The sequence below is a fragment of the Camelina sativa genome, chromosome 7 (assembly GCF_030686135.1).
Source record: "Camelina sativa cultivar CO46 ecotype springtype chromosome 7, ASM3068613v1".
In the NCBI taxonomy this organism is placed as follows: Eukaryota; Viridiplantae; Streptophyta; class Magnoliopsida; order Brassicales; family Brassicaceae; genus Camelina; species Camelina sativa.
This window is the reverse complement of record NC_141886.1, coordinates 1,195,032-1,212,602: the sequence shown is the minus strand read 5'-3', so window position 1 is coordinate 1,212,602 and position 17,571 is coordinate 1,195,032. Positions and strand designations below refer to the sequence as shown.

General features: G+C 37.9%; 4 protein-coding genes across 10 annotated transcripts; 3 read left to right on the top strand and 1 right to left on the bottom strand.

Moving 5' to 3' along the window:
• Positions 1 to 706: 706 nt before the first annotated feature.
• LOC104699750 (photosystem I chlorophyll a/b-binding protein 2, chloroplastic) lies at positions 707 to 2,134 on the top strand. The gene is made up of 4 exons (XM_010415095.3): positions 707 to 786; positions 1,090 to 1,277; positions 1,389 to 1,903; positions 1,979 to 2,134. Exons 1-4 carry the CDS (start codon positions 737 to 739, stop codon positions 1,994 to 1,996), a joined length of 771 nt encoding a protein of 256 aa, XP_010413397.1. The 5' UTR covers positions 707 to 736; the 3' UTR covers positions 1,997 to 2,134.
• A 454-nt stretch (positions 2,135 to 2,588) lies between these two features.
• Positions 2,589 to 9,398, top strand: LOC104699749 (uncharacterized). 4 transcript variants are annotated; one of them, XM_010415091.3, is made up of 23 exons: positions 2,589 to 3,046; positions 3,147 to 3,254; positions 3,572 to 3,720; positions 3,837 to 3,918; positions 4,013 to 4,425; positions 4,727 to 5,159; positions 5,249 to 5,472; positions 5,667 to 5,862; positions 5,987 to 6,126; positions 6,198 to 6,372; positions 6,541 to 6,594; positions 6,679 to 6,858; positions 6,965 to 7,077; positions 7,201 to 7,383; positions 7,587 to 7,644; positions 7,867 to 7,926; positions 8,013 to 8,054; positions 8,150 to 8,277; positions 8,374 to 8,509; positions 8,590 to 8,667; positions 8,838 to 8,954; positions 9,045 to 9,107; positions 9,187 to 9,398. In XM_010415091.3, the coding sequence occupies exons 1-23, from the start codon at positions 2,900 to 2,902 to the stop codon at positions 9,286 to 9,288; spliced, it is 3,381 nt and encodes a 1,126-aa protein (XP_010413393.1). In that variant the 5' UTR covers positions 2,589 to 2,899; the 3' UTR covers positions 9,289 to 9,398. The 4 variants fall into 4 exon arrangements, 3 of the variants coding, with proteins under 3 accessions (XP_010413393.1, XP_010413394.1, XP_087313692.1); XM_010415092.3 differs by having other exon boundaries at positions 2,711 to 3,046; positions 3,572 to 3,735; XM_087457566.1 differs by lacking the exons at positions 2,589 to 3,046; positions 3,147 to 3,254; positions 3,572 to 3,720; ... (2 more) ...; positions 4,727 to 5,159; positions 5,249 to 5,472 and having other exon boundaries at positions 5,722 to 5,862; positions 5,997 to 6,126.
• A 1,107-nt stretch (positions 9,399 to 10,505) lies between these two features.
• On the top strand, positions 10,506 to 13,009 carry LOC104699747 (putative polygalacturonase). 4 transcript variants are annotated; one of them, XM_010415089.3, is made up of 6 exons: positions 10,697 to 10,928; positions 11,081 to 11,141; positions 11,241 to 11,713; positions 11,794 to 11,968; positions 12,084 to 12,154; positions 12,234 to 13,009. In XM_010415089.3, exons 3-6 carry the CDS (start codon positions 11,251 to 11,253, stop codon positions 12,953 to 12,955), a joined length of 1,431 nt encoding a protein of 476 aa, XP_010413391.1. In that variant the 5' UTR covers positions 10,697 to 10,928; positions 11,081 to 11,141; positions 11,241 to 11,250; the 3' UTR covers positions 12,956 to 13,009. The 4 variants fall into 4 exon arrangements, with proteins under 4 accessions (XP_010413390.1, XP_010413391.1, XP_010413392.1 ...); XM_010415088.3 differs by lacking the exon at positions 11,081 to 11,141 and having other exon boundaries at positions 10,506 to 10,928; XM_010415090.3 differs by lacking the exon at positions 11,081 to 11,141 and having other exon boundaries at positions 10,875 to 11,080.
• Positions 13,010 to 13,350: 341 nt separating this feature from the next.
• LOC104699746 (1-aminocyclopropane-1-carboxylate synthase-like protein 1) lies at positions 13,351 to 15,911 on the bottom strand. The gene is made up of 4 exons (XM_010415087.3): positions 15,664 to 15,911; positions 15,440 to 15,571; positions 14,994 to 15,154; positions 13,351 to 14,550 (listed from the first exon to the last, which is right to left on the bottom strand). Exons 1-4 carry the CDS (start codon positions 15,823 to 15,825, stop codon positions 13,533 to 13,535), a joined length of 1,473 nt encoding a protein of 490 aa, XP_010413389.1. The 5' UTR covers positions 15,826 to 15,911; the 3' UTR covers positions 13,351 to 13,532.
• Positions 15,912 to 17,571: the final 1,660 nt, after the last annotated feature.

The window sequence follows — 17,571 nt, the reverse complement described above, 5'->3', positions numbered from 1 at the left end:
CTCTGAACTCTCTTTTAAACATGGCCAACTAGTGTTCGCTAATCATAAAATTTTATAGATGTGAAGTCAGAGTTTTGTTTTGTATAAAGCAGGGGTGGTTTTGAGATAGAAAAAAAAACGTACAATCTCAATCGCTACAATAATAGTTGATCAATTAACAACGATGTTCATAGATATTTTTAATCATTTTGCTTGTGAGTGTACAGTCTTAGATCTCGTCTTGTCCTTCTCCGACACGTCATGATGGTACCACTTCATGTATTATTTTGCTTGGTACCACTCCATGTGTTTCTATTATCAAATTCGATGCTGCAAATTGCATTTAGTTAGTTCAGAAGGTACATAATGAAATGAGGTCCCCGCAAATGTCGAACCCGAATCTATTTTCTTGACAGCCCATTGCTTTCTTCTAAAGTTAGAAAACCCAAAGCAATACAGGCTTTTGGTATTCTTGCTCGGCCCAATCACCTGAAATACAAGCTGTAATATTTTTTTTTTAAACTCAGTTAATAAATAAGTTTATTATGTTCAAATAGAGAATCCAAGATGTGGTGGGAAGAAATTGCCACGTGTAGATGAATTGACCAATGGGGAAACACTTTGCGTTATCCATATAGATAATCAGATAAGCAGAATCTGATTCTGTCATCAGAGGGCTTTTATAGATTACGCATCACTCCTTCGTTTCTTCTTTCTAACACACTTTGAGTCTTGAAGGTCAACAACGTCGAGAACAATGGCATCTCTTTGTGCTTCTTCTGCCATCGCCGCCATTTCTTCTCCAAGGTAAGCTCATCTTTTTTGTCTCTCTTCTTATCAGTTACAATCATCAGCTATAGCCTATAGGTGAATGTGATTCAGATCCTCGTAAACTAGTTTAGTTTACAAGGCGAGTATAGTGATCCATTGATCTCTAGTAATTAATTTGTATAACTAGCATATTCCCAAGAACGTGCGTACGTATGGTTTTCTAATAACAACAGTGATGATCCATATGATAAAAAGTTATGCTATTATTGTATATGATAATAGTGTGATCCATATATACGATGATCCTTAGATTTATGATATTGTATGATATATGTGCAGTTTCTTGGGTGGGAAGAAACTGAGGCTGAAGAAGAAGTTGGCAGTTCCAGCTGTGTCCAGGCCTGATGCGTCGGTCCGCGCCGTCGCAGCAGATCCAGAGAGACCGATCTGGTTCCCCGGAAGCACTCCTCCAGAGTGGCTCGACGGTAGCCTCCCTGGTGACTTCGGATTTGATCCTCTTGGTCTTTGTGAGTTTATTTATCTTTTGTTCTCCCTTTATACGTTTTTAAACCAATATTACAAATAAGTTAAGACTTCATTATTTTCATAATTTTCTGACAAAATTGGACACATGTCAGCATCGGACCCGGACAGTCTAAAGTGGAACGTACAAGCAGAGCTAGTCCACTGCCGATGGGCTATGCTAGGAGCCGCCGGGATATTCATCCCTGAGTTTCTAACGAAGATCGGAATCCTCAACACTCCGTCGTGGTACACGGCGGGAGAGCAAGAATACTTCACGGACAAAACCACACTCTTCGTCGTTGAGCTAATCTTGATCGGATGGGCTGAAGGACGTAGATGGGCTGACATCATCAAGCCCGGTAGCGTCAACACTGACCCAGTCTTCCCAAACAACAAACTGACGGGCACGGACGTTGGTTACCCGGGAGGGCTATGGTTCGACCCGTTGGGTTGGGGATCAGGTAGCCCGGCTAAACTCAAGGAGTTGAGGACCAAGGAGATCAAGAACGGAAGGTTGGCTATGTTGGCAGTGATGGGTGCTTGGTTCCAACACATCTACACTGGCACCGGTCCTATTGATAACCTTTTTGCACATCTTGCTGATCCTGGTCACGCCACAATCTTCGCTGTAAGTGTGATCCGAATATCAATTTTGATGATGTTATCACTCGTCCGTTTAATAGTTTTTGTGTGTTTTTAACAGGCTTTCACACCCAAGTGAGAGACAACAACAACAAGGGTGGTCGTGGGGAGGAGAATTGCGTTTGTGTGATCATGTTTGTACAAATATCGTTTTTGAACTTCAAATATTATGTATTTATATAAATTATGGTCGAATGCAAATTAGGGTTTACCGTAACACAAGCTCTTGTCCTGACTCAATAATGCTCATAAGATTGCTTTTACATTATCTCATATGGAGCCTAAATGGGCCGAACTCCTCAACTCTCAGTTGGTTTTTTGATCTCCTAACAACCGCACTTACTAGAAAAAACTATTATTACTATCTCAAGAATGTTTCAAAGATTAATCATTAAAGTAGAAAAATGATAAAAGAAACATGGCGAAAAAGTTAATTTATATATCTAGAAAGTATGTTATTACCAAAATCGTGTAAAATTTAGTTTCAATTGATACATTCCACGAGGAATACAGAGTTCTTTCTGCTAGCTGAATATCATGAAGGTAATCCAACAACTTAAAATTTTGATGAAAAATAGACTAGAACATGATCTCGGACATGGTTTGTAATTGTTGTAAAGCCGATTCCATGTTTCTATGGTTTTAATTAAATTTTGGCGAAAACGGTGAAAGGCCCCTTGGGCTTTTTATGCTCTGCAGAATCCGGTTTTGCATGGGAAGGGCTTAAACCGATTAAATCCGTGAAAATTAAACCCGATTCTTATAAACCGGTCGGGCGATTTATTTTTGGGTCAGTATTCCAATTTTGATGCTCCGTTTATGGATCTGCGAGATCCACCATCTTCTTCTTCCTTCCTCCTTTTTGCCAACAAATGTTTCTATGATCTCTGTATGTGAACAGAATCTGTAATTTCATCTCCTCGGATTCAGATCCATTACAAGGAAGGCAAAGGATTTGAGTTTCACAGAGAAGCCAAAAAAGATGTATATGGCTTACGGATGGCCGCAGGTGATCCCGCTTCTAGCGGGATCATGTCCGTCTTCGCAGCGAGTCGTGTACCTAAAGCTCGCAGGTCGGCTATTGCTTGTTGTTTCTCCGTCTCATTTGGAACTTTGGGGATCTTCTCAGGTGCTTGCGCTTAATCATCTCTGCATTTTCGTCACTGTCATTCGTAATTAGGTTCGTTAACTGATAGCTTTGTTTGATTTTTGTGTTGTTTCCGGGATAGCAACGAGTGAGGTTGGGAAAGTTTATGAGAGATGAGAAGTCAGTGCGAGAAGAAGGAGAGAATTTGCAAGCTGTGTGGAGTCCAGACTCTAAATTGATTGCTGTTCTTGTAAGTTCTTAGTGTCACTCTTTTTACTTAGCTGGTTTCTGCTACTCAAACCTCATTCAGCTGAGAATTTATTGATTTACGGATACAGAATCTAGTTCTTGAATCTTCTCCAGATTGTTCTTATGTGAACACACATTGTATTCACCTTTGAAAGCTTGATAATATCAGACATTCATAAGCCTAGCTCATTTGGATCGTTTAATCAATAGGCGTGAAACTTGGCAGTTACCTATTTTGTGATCCCTTTGAAAGCTTGATGCTTTCAGACGTTCTTAAGCCTGTCTCATTTTTTCTTTGTTCTTGGGTTTGTTTTGCAGACATCATCATTCTTCCTTCATATATATAAAATAAAATTTACGGATAAACGAATAAAACCTGGAGAGAGACAACCCTCGGAGTTGTGTTTTGCAACCATATCTCTTTTGCTAAGTGAGCAGGTCCCTTTTGCTGGGAAGGACTTGTCTGTGTAAGTGCTTTTTCTGTACGTGTCTCTGCCGTTCCCAACTTTTACCGTATGAGCTGAGTTGACACAGTAATGTTTTGTGACTAGAAATGTAAGGCCAATTTTTTCACTCTGTGTAGGAGCAATTTCGTGAGGGACAGCAAAACTATGCTTTTGGGACTCTCTGATGGATGTTTATATAGTATTTCCTGGAAAGGAGAGGTAATAATAACGTAGATCTGCCTCATCTGCGTTGTTTGTTTTTGGGTTCTTTGTGCAGGACTCCTGATTTCTAGATTTTTGTTTGTCTTTGTAGTTTGGTGGAGCTTTCAGTATTGGCTTCCATTCTTCTGATAGCAACAATGATAGACTCTTGTCCTACACTTTTGGTAATGGGCTAGTTTCTGGAGTAGCTTCGGAAACACTTGCATCTGATGATGATTTCTCAACAAAATCGGCTATTGTTCAGCTGGAACTCTGCACTCGTTCGAAATTATTGTTTGTGTTAAATTCTGATGGGCAGCTAGTAGTATGCTCTGTGAATAAGAAAGGTTTAAAGTACACTGAGAGCATTAAAGCTGAGAAGAAGTTGGGTGGTGATGTTGTTTGTGCATCAGTGGCTTCAGAGCAACAAATTCTTGCTGTAGGTACAAGAAAAGGGATGGTGGAGTTGTATGATCTGTCACAATCGATCTCTCTCCTACGAACAGTTTCTTTGCATGACTGGGGGTAAGTAACTTGTTACTATGAGAAACTACTGCTGCGGTATATTCTATATGTGTTGAAGGTTTATTTTTCAATTCTAGTGTTGAAAGTTTGGGTTTACTCTTTATTCTGGTGTTGCGTAAAGACCATAGCATCATATTATAATGCCTTCGGTAGTTCTTGTACTTACGCAAGGATCCAGAAATCCTGAATGGTTTATTCCAGTACAACTATGCTGGTCTATTTAGGATTTTCAGTTTTACTCCTTGTGTCATGCCCTTGGTATGTTGGGTACATGGATGATAACACTGTTTTAAACTTGCAGTTATTCAGCGGATTACACTGGGCCTGTCAGTAACATTGCATGGACGCCTGATAATTCTGCTTTTGCAGTTGGGTGGAAGTTGAGAGGACTTGCAGTTTGGTCTGTTTCTGGATGTAGATTGATGTCAACTGTCCGCCAAATTGGACTGAGTTCTACAACTTCCCCTAAAATTAACCCAAAACAAGACAGTAAATACGAACCCCTGATGAATGGTACTTCAGCCATCCAATGGGATGAATATGGATATAGACTATTTGCTACAGAGGAGGCATCGTGTGATAGAATTCTTGCATTTTCCTTTGGAAAATGTTGCTTAAATAGAGGAGTTTCAGGAAAAACTTATGTTCGTCAGGTAATGTATGGTGATGATAGACTACTCATGGTTCAGGCGGAGGACACTGACGAACTTAAGCTTTTACATCTAAAACTTCCAGTTGAGTATCAACATATCTGTTATCCCCTTTTGCTCATTCATCGTATCACTTTCGAAATAAATTTCTTATATACGTTTTCTTGGTCCAGGTTTCTTATATTACCCAAAATTGGCCTGTTCAACACGTGGCAGCTAGCGAGGATGGGAAATACTTGGCGGTTGCTGGTTTACATGGCCTGATTTTGTATGACGTTAGGTTTAAGAAGTGGAGGGTATTTGGAGATGTCAGTCAAGAGCAACAGATTCATTGCAAGGGTTTGTTATGGCTGGGGAAGATTGTCGTAATCTGTAACTACATCGAAGCTTCTGATACGTAAGGCCCGGTCTATCTTAGTTTCTAATCATGGTTCACTGGCTATATTTATTATTGTTTACAAAGAAGAGAAAGTGCCATTTGATAGAAATGTGTTTGCGACTCTTCCAGACTTTTTTTACATAAAAGTGTTTCTCGCCGTTTTGTCTTTGAATGATGTTCCATTCCTTGTGTATGTTTGCTAATTATTGCAGATATGAACTGCTTTTCTATCCAAGATATCACCTTGATCAGAGCTCTTTACTTTGTCGAAAAGTGCTGCTTGGCAAACCAATGGTGATGGATGTTTACCAGGATTATATACTCGTATCTTATCTTCCGTTTATCATCCACGTCTACCATGTGAAGATATATGGTGAATTGACACCTTCAAGCAAAGCAGATCTACAGGTAGTTAAATATTCCGGTTGATGTCCTCGATTCATCATTTCCAATAAAATATACCTTTTTAACTTCCAAATGTGAGCGCTTGAGTTGCTTTTCATGCACCTTAAAGTGATTAAATGACAAACAGCTTTCCACAGTAAGAGAGTTGTCCATCATGACTGCAAAGAGCCATCCAGCAGCAATGCGATTTGTTCCTGACCAGCATCCGAGAGAATGCGAGTTGGATAACGATCTTTCTTCTGATTTGCCAGACAGGGAACCCTCAAGGTAATCAGGAACAGAGTAGAACATCCTTTCAGTTTATGCTGTCATACTAAATGCCTTTATGGTCTCCACAGATGTCTTATACTGAGGGGAAATGGGGAGCTTTCACTTCTTGATTTGGTTGATGGACGAGAGAGGGAACTCACAGACTCAGTTGAACTATTTTGGGTGACATGTGGTCAATCGGAGGAAAAGACTAATCTTGTCGAGGAAGTATCTTGGCTAGATTATGGGCACCGAGGAATGCAGGTAGTTCTTCTGCTTTAGAGCTACTTGTTATGTCCACTTTTCTAGTTTTCTTCTTTCTTTTCTCTTTCTTGGATTGCCTTGCCCCCAAGTGTCTGACAGTAACTCTCTATTTGATCCCTGTCTTTCGTACTTTCCTGATTTGTTTATTGCTAAAATTCTATATTACAGGTTTGGTATCCTTCTCTAGGGGATGACCCTTTTATGCAAGAGGATTTCCTGCAGGTAGCTTCTTTTTGTTGTGATTTTAATTCTGTAACTTTTTCACTGATCTATCAAGTTAATTGCACTTTTTGTTCCATCTTTTAGTTGGATCCAGAGTTGGAATTTGATCGCGAGGTGTATCCCCTGGGACTTTTACCAAACGTTGGTGTTGTTGTTGGAGTTTCTCAGAGGATGTCATTTTCGGCAAGCGCAGAGTTTCCATGTTTTGAGCCTACACCTCAGGCTCAGACTATATTACATTGCCTGCTCCGCCACCTCCTTCAGGTATTGTTCGTCCTGGCCTCTCATTTCTTAAGTTAGAATGATCTCTTCTCTCTTCCTTTATTCATTTTCTCAGAATCTTATTCTGTTTTTCTCATATTGTGGACAGAGAGACAAAAATGAAGAGGCGTTACTCTTAGCTCAATTATCGGCAGAGAAACCTCACTTCTCCCATTGTCTGGAGTGGCTTCTTTTTACTGTTTTTGATGCAGAGATTTCTAGGTACCTAATTCTATCAATCTTTTATAAAGTATCTCCGTTCTTTGTAATTTTTACCAAACCTTCTAGCCTTGCTTCACATAATTTGATTTTTTTCCTAAACTTGTGGCATATTGCAAAATTCAGGCCAAATCCAAACAGGAACCAGATTTCAGGACCTGGACATCTTAAAAAGTTATCTCTTTTGAGAAAAGCCTGTGATTTAATAAAAAATTTCCCGGAGTACTATGATGTGGTAGTGAATGTAGCCAGAAAAACCGATGCCCGACACTGGGCTGATTTATTTTCTGCTGCTGGGATATCAACAACGTATGTTTCACTGTCTCTGTGTTTGGCCTTTGTTTCTCGTTTGTTTCTTATAATGCTTATAAAACTAGGTTTGTTTACTGTACTGGACACTTGAAACAGTGATCTGTGGCTAAGATGGCCAATTTCTTTGATCTTGTCTGCTCTTTTCATTGACTAAACTGTTATCTATGCTATGAAACTTGATATTCTCTTTTGCGTTATAGGTTGTTTGAAGACTGCTTCCAGCGAAGATGGTATCGAACCGCAGCGTGCTATATACTTGTAAGACTCAGAAAGCCTTAACCCTCGAGTATGTTTAGTTAAATAATGGTGTATCAACAAAATGCATTCTTCTGCTTATTACTAGAGAGCTAGCTTTGTCAGTCTTCATTTAATTAAAAGTTCTTTGGGACAAAAAAGCGCATCAAGTCACTATTATAGAACTCTGTAGAATTCTGTTACAATATGTTTCGAATCGTACTATTAAGTTTAGAAATCGTGCAGGTGATTGCCAAACTGGAAGGTGTTGCTGTCAGTCAGTACTGTGCATTGCGGCTATTGCAGGTAATTTTGGCTGTCGCATGTAAAATTTATATCTTGTCAATTTTCTTCTTTCTGTTCTTTAAGAAAGTTTATTTGTAAATTTGCAGGCGACACTTGATGAGTCCCTCTATGATCTTGCTGGAGAGCTAGTATGTATTTGATGTTCTTGTTTTTTGTTTAAAATGGGCAATTCAAAACGTGAATCCTGAGTAATGATGTTTGTCTATGACAATTATGCTGTAAGGTGAGGTTCTTGCTAAGATCTGGAAGAGACATTGAGCAGGCGCCAACAGAATCAGATTCTTTATCACCTAAGCTTCTCGGGTTTCTTATTTTCGGTTCCAGCCACAAGAAATCACCACTCGATAAGAGGTGGAAACTACAACTCTGATTCTGGTTTTTTTATATCTAGAGTAATACAATTGCCTTCTGATCAATTTTTATTTGATTAACGCGACTCTGATGCAGCTCCTCGTTCAAAGAGCAAAGTCCTCATGTTGCTTCTGTAAAGAGCATACTTGAAAGTCATGCCAGTTACTTGATGTCTGGTAAAGAACTTTCAAAGCTTGTTGCATTCGTCAAAGGCACCCAGTTTGATATTGTGGTACGTAGGGAATCTGTATCTTTCACCTATTTATGCTTGGACCCAATAAAGTATATTCACTAACGATGCCAAAACTCCAGGATTTTCTTCAACGAGAAAGATATGGTTGTGCGCAGCTGCAGAATTTTGCTGCAGGACTTGAGCTGATTGGGCGAAAGGTAAGAATCAACTCCATTGTGTTCTCTTTCATGTTCAAAACTCTTTTTCTCGAATTCTGCTGCTTGAAACATGTGCAAACCAAACACATAGATTCACATGGCATCGTAAAAGTCTCTGCATTGCTGAGTAACTTTATCTTACCTGAAATTCTACAATTAAATGTCCTCAGCTGCAAATGAGTGAGCTACAGAACCGGTTAGATGCAGAGTTTCTATTGGCTCAGATGTGTTCTGTCAAGTTCAAAGAATGGATAGTTGTTCTTGCCACTCTATTACAACGGTCCGAGGTATAAAATCTTTTAGATTTCCACCGTTATCACTGACTTTAAAGCATCACATTGACATAACCAGATGTTTCTTTAATTGTTACAACGCAGGTTCTTTATGATATTTTCCGGTATGATTTACGGTTGTGGAAAGCATATAGCATGACATTACAGGTAACTCTTGTTTCCATAACAATCACTCCCCATCTCACCACTTGTAGGTCTCCTCTTTAAAACTTGTTCGTTGTTTCAGTCTCACCTGGGTTTCGCTCAGTACCACGACTTGCTTCAGATTTTAGAGGATAAACTCCCAGCGACCGCAGGAGAAGAAAGCAATAGAGGTTCCATCTCTTGATAATATTGTTTCTTTCTGAAGCTTTTTTCATATTAACATTTTCTGCCTGAGTTTTCACTTTTCGTGTAGATAAACATAAGTTTAGAAGAAATAAGAATTACATCCCCACACTACGCTATGTACTTTTACTATATTATGTTAGTTATTTTGGTCATAATAGAGAAAAAAAAAAAAAAAAAAAAAAATTCTTGAACCATGTCATGTTTTAAAGTTTTGAACCAGAAGGTTTGACCTAACATGAAAAGACACTACGCTAAGTAATCCATTGTTTGCAGCCTAGAAATGGAAATTAAAAAGTTCTGCAATTTTGTGGAATGTGCGTGTATATCCCCATCTTCCAACATGAAAAGACAACGTATAGAGTACGAGTTTTTTAATTTACTAGTATTCAATACACATCTGTTTATTTAAATCAATAAAAGAACTGAAACAAGAGTATGTGAATGCTGACTAGATGTAATTTTCTGGTGGTTGTTATGGCAAATAGAGAGATTAATATAGTTTTTCGAGAAAGAAACAGATTTTGTATTATAATAAACTGAAAAGGTAAGATAAGCATAACTGCATAAGCACCCGTGAACGTGAGTAAGTATGGAGGCGTGAGAAGTGGGTCGGCAGAAGTGGGATGATGAGTGGAATTGGAAGTGGGACACCCCCAAAGTTCACGAGGAGCCTACTTGGCAAACCAAAAAAACAACAATAATGAAAAATGTCATTAGAAAGGATAATCTAATCTAATATTGTATTTGTAAGCTTCTCTTTTGTATATGCCTAATTGGAGATGCTCAGCTCCTGTATGCATTAGTCGATGTTACTTACAGTTACCATAGTAAAATTTATTTACTAATCTAATTGCCGTAAGTAGTAACTACCGAGGAGTATAAAATGGTATATATGTAGAATTTAGTAGCCACGTCGAAAAAGACAAAGGTGATGTCTGTACTCTACATTCATAAGTCACAGGTCACAAGGAGACAATCACCCATTCTTGTATTATCTGTTTTAGAAAGAAAATAAAAACTGAAACATTAAAACCCGTGAGTCTGAAACAACGAAGCAAAGGAATTGACGTTGTTCATTACCTCACATTCTCTCATAGTTTAAACAAATTATGATTGTTATATGTTTGGGAAGATAAATGCAAACACATATAAAGATGATATTGTGATTCAGCCGAATGATCGTTTTATGCTTTTCTATATAGCAATGATGCTAATGAACGTGATTAGGAATTCGATTTAGAGAATTATGACACAGCCTTATACACATAATCCATTTAGTCTCCTCTTCCTAGACAGTACTCAAAATTCATCTTTACGTTTAAAACAATTATGGGCATATAGTAACGACATACCTCTGTTAGCTAGTATATATCAACCACAAAAAGGATACGTTCCTGTTTGCTACTATTTCAGCATTTTCTGAAAACAATGTTATCGCCGCTATATCTCCCAATCAATTGATACCACTAAGTGATAAAATCATTGCTGAAGTTATAAGATCAGCAGCACACTCAGACAAAAATTTCGTATCTTTCTCCATTATTTCTCCACTTATAAATACTTATACACTCCACTCCCATCCTCATCGAAACCATTAATTAGTTTCCTCCACATTCACAAAGGCTCACAAGTCACAAGGTAATTCTCTTTCTCTCTCCAACGAACAAATACACACATGTATATAAACAAACCACCATTTTGTTATGCTTTTCAATAAAAGTTGTTTCAACAAACCATTTACAAAACCCATTGATTAGCTCTCATTCTCAAAAATCAAAACTTTGCAACAGGTACTAACCTTTCACATGCACTCATTTACCAAACGAAGAAAATATCAAACAACCTTTTATGGTCACCTCACCTCTTTAACTAATTTTAAGTAACTAATCTAAATACAAAACCCATTGTTTCCTAATCCAAACTCTTCTCTCTTTTTTCTTCTTGTTTCAGATACAAAACCATGAAGAACATACTCGCTTGCATAGTTACCATCATAACCCTCTCGAACCTCGTAACCTCTTCTCGAGGAAGAAAGGTATCACAGTCATATGAAACATTCGAGTACACAGCTATTACATGCAGATCCCACAGTGTCTCCATAACAGAGTTCGGTGGCGTCGGAGACGGCAAGACGCTAAACACAAAGGCGTTCCAGAGCGCCGTCGATCATCTCAGTCAATACTCATCCGACGGAGGAGCTCAGCTCTTTGTCCCTGCTGGAAAATGGCTCACCGGAAGTTTCAACCTTACAAGCCACTTCACTCTGTTTCTTCACAAAGACGCTACCCTTCTCGCCGCTCAAGACTTGAACGAATACCCAATTCTAAAAGCTTTGCCTTCGTACGGAAGAGGACGTGACGCCGCCGGCGGAAGATTCGCTAGTCTCATCTTCGGAACTAATCTCTCCGACGTAATTATCACCGGTAACAGTTTCATCCTCTTCTTTTCTTTTTTCGAAAAAACAGAGAGAAGAAAATAAGAGCCGTTGGATGTTATGTTATAGGGAACAATGGCACGATCGACGGCCAAGGATCGTTTTGGTGGCAAAAATTCCACGGTGGCAAATTAAAATACACTCGGCCGTACCTGATTGAAATAATGTTCTCAGATACAATTCAGATCTCAAATCTAACGTTCCTTGATTCTCCATCTTGGAACATCCACCCGGTTTACAGCAGGTTTAATTATCTCCTGTATCTCACTCTCTACTAATACCATGCACCCTCACTACAACAGCCGCACGATCAATATATTTATCGAATAAGATATTAATAAAGTTATCCTACGTGGCAGCAATATCATCGTCAAAGGCGTTACGATCATCGCTCCGGTGAAATCTCCGAACACCGACGGCATCAATCCAGGTTCATCGTCGCCGCCGATCAAAATTTTCACTTTTCTTTTTCTCTACTTTTGATTTTAATTGATTCCGGTGTGGTTCAGATTCATGCACGAACACGAGGATCGAAGACTGTTACATAATCTCCGGCGACGACTGCATCGCCGTGAAAAGCGGGTGGGACGAGTACGGGATCTCGTTCGGGATGCCGACGAAGCACCTCTTGATCCGTAGATTGACATGTATCTCGCCTTACAGCGCGGCGATAGCGCTCGGAAGCGAGATGTCCGGCGGAATCGAAGACGTGAGAGCGGAAGACATCACCGCGTACCAAACAGAGTCCGGCGTGCGGATCAAAACCGCCGTGGGAAGAGGAGCTTTCGTGAAGAACATATACGTTAAAGGGATGAGTCTACACACGATGAAGTGGGTTTTTTGGATGACCGGGAATTACAAAGCTCACGCTGATTCTAATTACGACCCTCACGCTCTACCGGAGATAACCGGAATTAATTACAGAGACATTGTGGCTGAGAATGTTTCCATGGCGGGGAGGTTAGAAGGAATCTCTGGAGATCCTTTTACTGGGATTTGTATCTCGAATGCTACCATCTCTATGGCGGCTAAGCATAAGAAAGCGATTTGGATGTGTAGTGATGTTGAAGGTGTTACCAGTGGTGTTGATCCTAAGCCTTGTGATTTGCTTGATGGACAAGAATCGGAGAAGAAGAAGAGGATGACGACCGGCGGTGGATGTGATTTCCCGACTGATGTCTTGGAGATTGATAATGTTGAGCTTAAGACTTGTAGTTATCAGATGAGTTAGTTTGTAATCTTTTTCTTTTAACCTAATTTCAGATTTTACGAGATTTCTCTACCAGAGATTGGTGTTTATATCTATGGTTTTGCTACTACTTTATATGATGAAATCAAATCTATGAGAAGAAGTATATATGTCTGTTCTATAGCTTTTATCTATAGATGAAAGTAAACAGAGAACATGAAACAGAGAAGCCTCAATGGTTACGTGTTCTTCTTGTATTAATTGGTGTACAATTTGGCATTGATCATTTTTGAGTGGTTGGTTAGTTTGATTCGTTATTATCAAATTCATCAGGATACCAAATCAAGGAAAAAGCTGTCGGTGCAAGTAAGCTACAGAACAAAGCTGTAGCTAGAAGTGTAAGATAGCAGGACAAAGTTGTAGCTTGAGGTGCAAGCTACAGACAAAAGAACATGTTTCATTCCATAATTTCGATTAATTATTACTATGTGCTCATTGGCAGGTGAACATTTACTTGTATACAGATAGTTAGATACTTTCAATATACATATTCTCTTTATTGAGTCATCTACATATAGATATAGACACAATCTAGTTGAGTATTATCATCGAACCGATTTTAAGCTCGGAGCAATGGTGAATGAGGGGACATCAACTTTGGTGACCTAGCATGTTCATCGTAAATCATCGAAGAGAAACTCAGCTTGAGATTCTTTTGAAAACTCTTACGTTTCTTGTTCTCCTTTTTGTTGTTGCAAAGGCAGTTACAGTTATTATTAATCTTGTTGGCTCTGTCTCCAACCACAAAGTCTTTGATTCGCTCAAGTCCAGTTTGGAGTGTGTCTTCGTCCATATTAGCAAAGCAGACTCGGAACCAACCTGGCTCAGAGCAGTGAAACGACGAGCCAGGAGAGACATTAATCTTGACCTTATCGACAATCACCCGCCAAAGCGCCATTTCGGACTCAAAGGTTTGATCTCTAAGCATCTGCCTTAAATCCATCAAGATGAATAAACCGGCGTTACTTCTCAAGCAAGAGATACCCATCTCTTTAAGCCCTCCCGTGAACATACGATGTCTCTTCGCTACTCTCTTCGAAACCTCAATAAGAAAGTTATCGACAAATATCTGATCAGACAACATAGCAGCTAGAAAACTTTGTGTCTGCGAGGAGACCAATCCAAAACTCGACATCCTCCTTGCGCAGGACACAACAGCATCGTTGTAAGAGTAAACCACTCCAACTCGGAAACCGGGAAGACCCATATCCTTTGAGAGACTGTAAACGATATGGATCAGGTCTCGGTTAACATGATCCATCTCTTGGATGATCTCTGCGACACTGATGAATCTTGGCTCAGTAAAAGCGGTGGCAGCGTAGATTTCGTCGCAGACTAAATGAATTTGCTTGTCGTGGATGAAGTTAACAATAGTTTCAAGAGCTTCTCGATGGAGAGTTGTTCCAAGAGGGTTTGATGGGTTCGCGAGAATCAATCCTTTGATCTTGATACCGGTTTCTTGGGCTCTAAGGTATGTTGATTCTAGGGCATGTTTTGTAACCTGGAAATTGTTTGAGCTGTTACATTCCACAGGGATTATTTTAATTCCAGTTCTCCACCTTAAGTCTCTGTCGAATCTGAAATGTTTAACAAAGTAATCATTAATTAGTTCTGTGAGTGAAGAGTAAGTCAACTAAGTGTTAATTAGTGGTTTGACTTTTGTTAAGAGTCAACGGTCGATTTATATACAGTTGCAACTTGTGTGGTTGGATGTTGCTTACCAAAATATTGAATCAATCAAAATGAGTTATAATATGAGAAATCACAATTTTTAATTATTCTGAAAACGCATTATTAAAAGAGATTTTGGTTTTGACCAAGCAACAAAAATAAATATGTATACTATAAAGTAACTAAAACTTTTGCCCTTTTCGATTACTTTTAATTTAATGTAGTATGAAAATCACTAATTCTATTTTATAACACCAAAAATCACTAATTCATATGTCTTTTCAAGTTATTGATTGGTAAACTAATATATTTATTTGAATACTAACAAAGTGTGTGTGTAAATACGTACGCGGCATAATAAGGAGTAGGGACGAGAAAAGCGTCGCCGGGATCAGCAAGACAGAACATGAGCGTCTCATTTGCTCCGGTGGCTCCTCCGCTCATCACCACCCTCTCCGCCTCAAAACTCGCCCTTCCGCCTCTCGCTCTCTCCATAAACGCCGCAATCGCCTTTTTATTATCCATCCCCAAACAAACCATTATTTAATTCCCAAAAGAAAAAGAAAAACAAATTCCCAAGACTAGAGATAAATTCGAATCATAATCTTCCATACCATAAATTTAAGGTATATATCACTACAAAACATACGTGAATGAGCTATATTATACTATATTCCACTTCCATTGATTTATATATAAAATTAATAGTTCAAGCATAAAAAAAAAACACTTGATACTGTAACATAAGTATATACCTTATATAATTAATATGAATACAGAACTTATAAGAAATACCTGTCTAAATATTTTGAGTCCATGATAATCTTGAAAAACAGCGATGTCGGAGAAAGAGTCAACTCCCTCTGCTGTGCAAATAGATGCCTGTGGGTTTTCCTTTATCCAATCTTTGATCAAATCTGAACAGAGCTGAAAAAAAAACATAAAAAAAAACTTATTAGAAGAAAGGAAAATGTAACGAACTCTCATTCATTACTAGGTGGTATTATGAGAAGACGAACTTGATTCTCGGCCAGACCCATTTGAATAACACCTTGTGGATTATGAGTTGCATGATAAGGATTATTTTCGTAAGCTTTCCAGCCGTCGAAGTACGCCGAAGCTTCTCCATGCTTGTCACCGGAGGCTAATTTCGATAGGAGACTCGCACCGTGATGAGACATTATGTATATCCGATCGAGTAATTTGAACAATGTGTGTGACTTTTGTGAATTAGTTGATGGATAGATCGGTTTGCTTGTGATATAAACGAAATATAATGGGAGCCTTTGAGGATTATTTATAGTGAGATATTGAGACCATATGAAAGAAACTTGTTTCCACTATGCGGAAACTTAATTGAAAATTTCTGTTATCTATAAAAGGTATTTTTTTTTTGTGGGGACAAAATATGCTTCCATAAAGTCAAACCTAGAGCCAAAATGTTTTGTTTTAGTCTTTGTTATTGTTTTTTTGAAAAAGAACTATTTATATAACAAAAAAAAAAAGGTGTTATTAATGCTATTATAATCAATAATTGAACAAACAATTACTCCCTTTATCCCATAAAGATTGATGTTTTGGTATATTTTTTTGTTCCACAAAGATTGATGTTTTGTAAATTTCAAAAAGTATTCATTGAAAATATTTAAAATTTTGAATTGTTATTGGTTTATATTTTCTCTCTCTACCAAAAAATAATTATAAATTAATTTACAAATAAAAACTAAATTTTTTCTTAATATGTGTGAAAGTGTCAAAACATCCATCTATGTGAGACATCCATCTATGTGAGACAGAGAGAGTAATTTCTATAACTGATGGATCTTTTTTTTGTGCAAACATAACTGATGAATCTTTTTTTTTGTGCAAACATAACAGATGAATCTAGTTCCTATGTCACTATGAACTGATGATAAATCATTTAGCATTTTGTAGGTTTCTTTTAAGACATTAGGACAACAAACGTTACAACCCTATACCCAGTGCATATGGTACATTTAAGTTGTTAAGAACTTTAGATACGATCCTATGAAAAACGCTAAAGATTATATACGGCAGTATACTTGTATTTATTTGTTATTAAGAATGTTTTGGAGTACACCAGACTATTTAATAATTATGTTAGAAAATACAGAAGACTTGGTATCACGGTACTAACTACTAACTAATAACATTAAAAAGACTTTTGTGTTCCATACTTCCATTGATTTTAATTAAACAATTAGATCAACCAAAGAGGTTTAAAGACAAAAGAGAATGAACAAATTAAAAGTCGAGAGTGATTTAAAGATTCAACGAAGTTAAAAAATAAAACAAGTTCAAGTCTTACGAACTCTATTATTAGACCCACGTTGATATAGATTCGGGGAGAAATGTTTACCTTGACTTGGGGGTGATTTACATTTTTAGAAAAATAAAAGAATTTTAAATTTTAGGCTCGACATAATATCCGAATAATATTAAGAATAAAGTACTTTCAATACATAGTTTCTTGTAAATTTACATTTGAACATTAAGATGTTACAGTCGTATTCAAGAAGCGTTAGTTAACTAATAATCTATTTTCCAGATTATAAAACTATGTTAAACTTGGTCAAATCATATATATTTAAGCTTTAAAATTACTTTGCGTGTCGACCGCAACGTGACCCATGGTCTAATCTCGTGCGATTAAAATTTCAAAATTTGGTTTTCCTCCATTCTAAATTAGTTTAAGAGGAAGAAAAATGATTCAAATACTTCGGTAATGGGTTGGTTGTTAAGCTCCAAATACTTCTTCAAGGTCATTCATTATGTTTATATAGTAACTCATAATTACAAATTAACATGTGAAACCAAATTTGAAAGTATTGGACACGTGACAGCAGTCCACTAAGGAATTGGAGATCAAAGATCTTTGTGGACGGCTTTTTAGATGTATGACATTT

Coding starts and splice junctions, on each gene's coding strand:
- LOC104699750 (XM_010415095.3), top strand. CDS start 737: ATGGCATCTCTTTGTGCTTCTTCTGCCATCGCCGCCATTTCTTCTCCA. Junction 787..1,089: donor GCCGCCATTTCTTCTCCAAG/GTAAGCTCATCT, acceptor ATATATGTGCAG/TTTCTTGGGTGGGAAGAAAC. Junction 1,278..1,388: donor ATTTGATCCTCTTGGTCTTT/GTGAGTTTATTT, acceptor GACACATGTCAG/CATCGGACCCGGACAGTCTA.
- LOC104699747 (XM_010415088.3), top strand. CDS start 11,251: ATGAAGAACATACTCGCTTGCATAGTTACCATCATAACCCTCTCGAAC. Junction 11,714..11,793: donor CTCCGACGTAATTATCACCG/GTAACAGTTTCA, acceptor GTTATGTTATAG/GGAACAATGGCACGATCGAC. Junction 12,155..12,233: donor CACCGACGGCATCAATCCAG/GTTCATCGTCGC, acceptor GGTGTGGTTCAG/ATTCATGCACGAACACGAGG.
- LOC104699749 (XM_010415091.3), top strand. CDS start 2,900: ATGTATATGGCTTACGGATGGCCGCAGGTGATCCCGCTTCTAGCGGGA. Junction 8,055..8,149: donor ATGATCTTGCTGGAGAGCTA/GTATGTATTTGA, acceptor TTATGCTGTAAG/GTGAGGTTCTTGCTAAGATC. Junction 9,108..9,186: donor CATATAGCATGACATTACAG/GTAACTCTTGTT, acceptor TCGTTGTTTCAG/TCTCACCTGGGTTTCGCTCA.
- LOC104699746 (XM_010415087.3), bottom strand. CDS start 15,825: ATGTCTCATCACGGTGCGAGTCTCCTATCGAAATTAGCCTCCGGTGAC. Junction 15,572..15,663: donor TGGGTCTGGCCGAGAATCAA/GTTCGTCTTCTC, acceptor TTTTTTTTTCAG/CTCTGTTCAGATTTGATCAA. Junction 14,551..14,993: donor CCTACTCCTTATTATGCCGC/GTACGTATTTAC, acceptor TAAACATTTCAG/ATTCGACAGAGACTTAAGGT.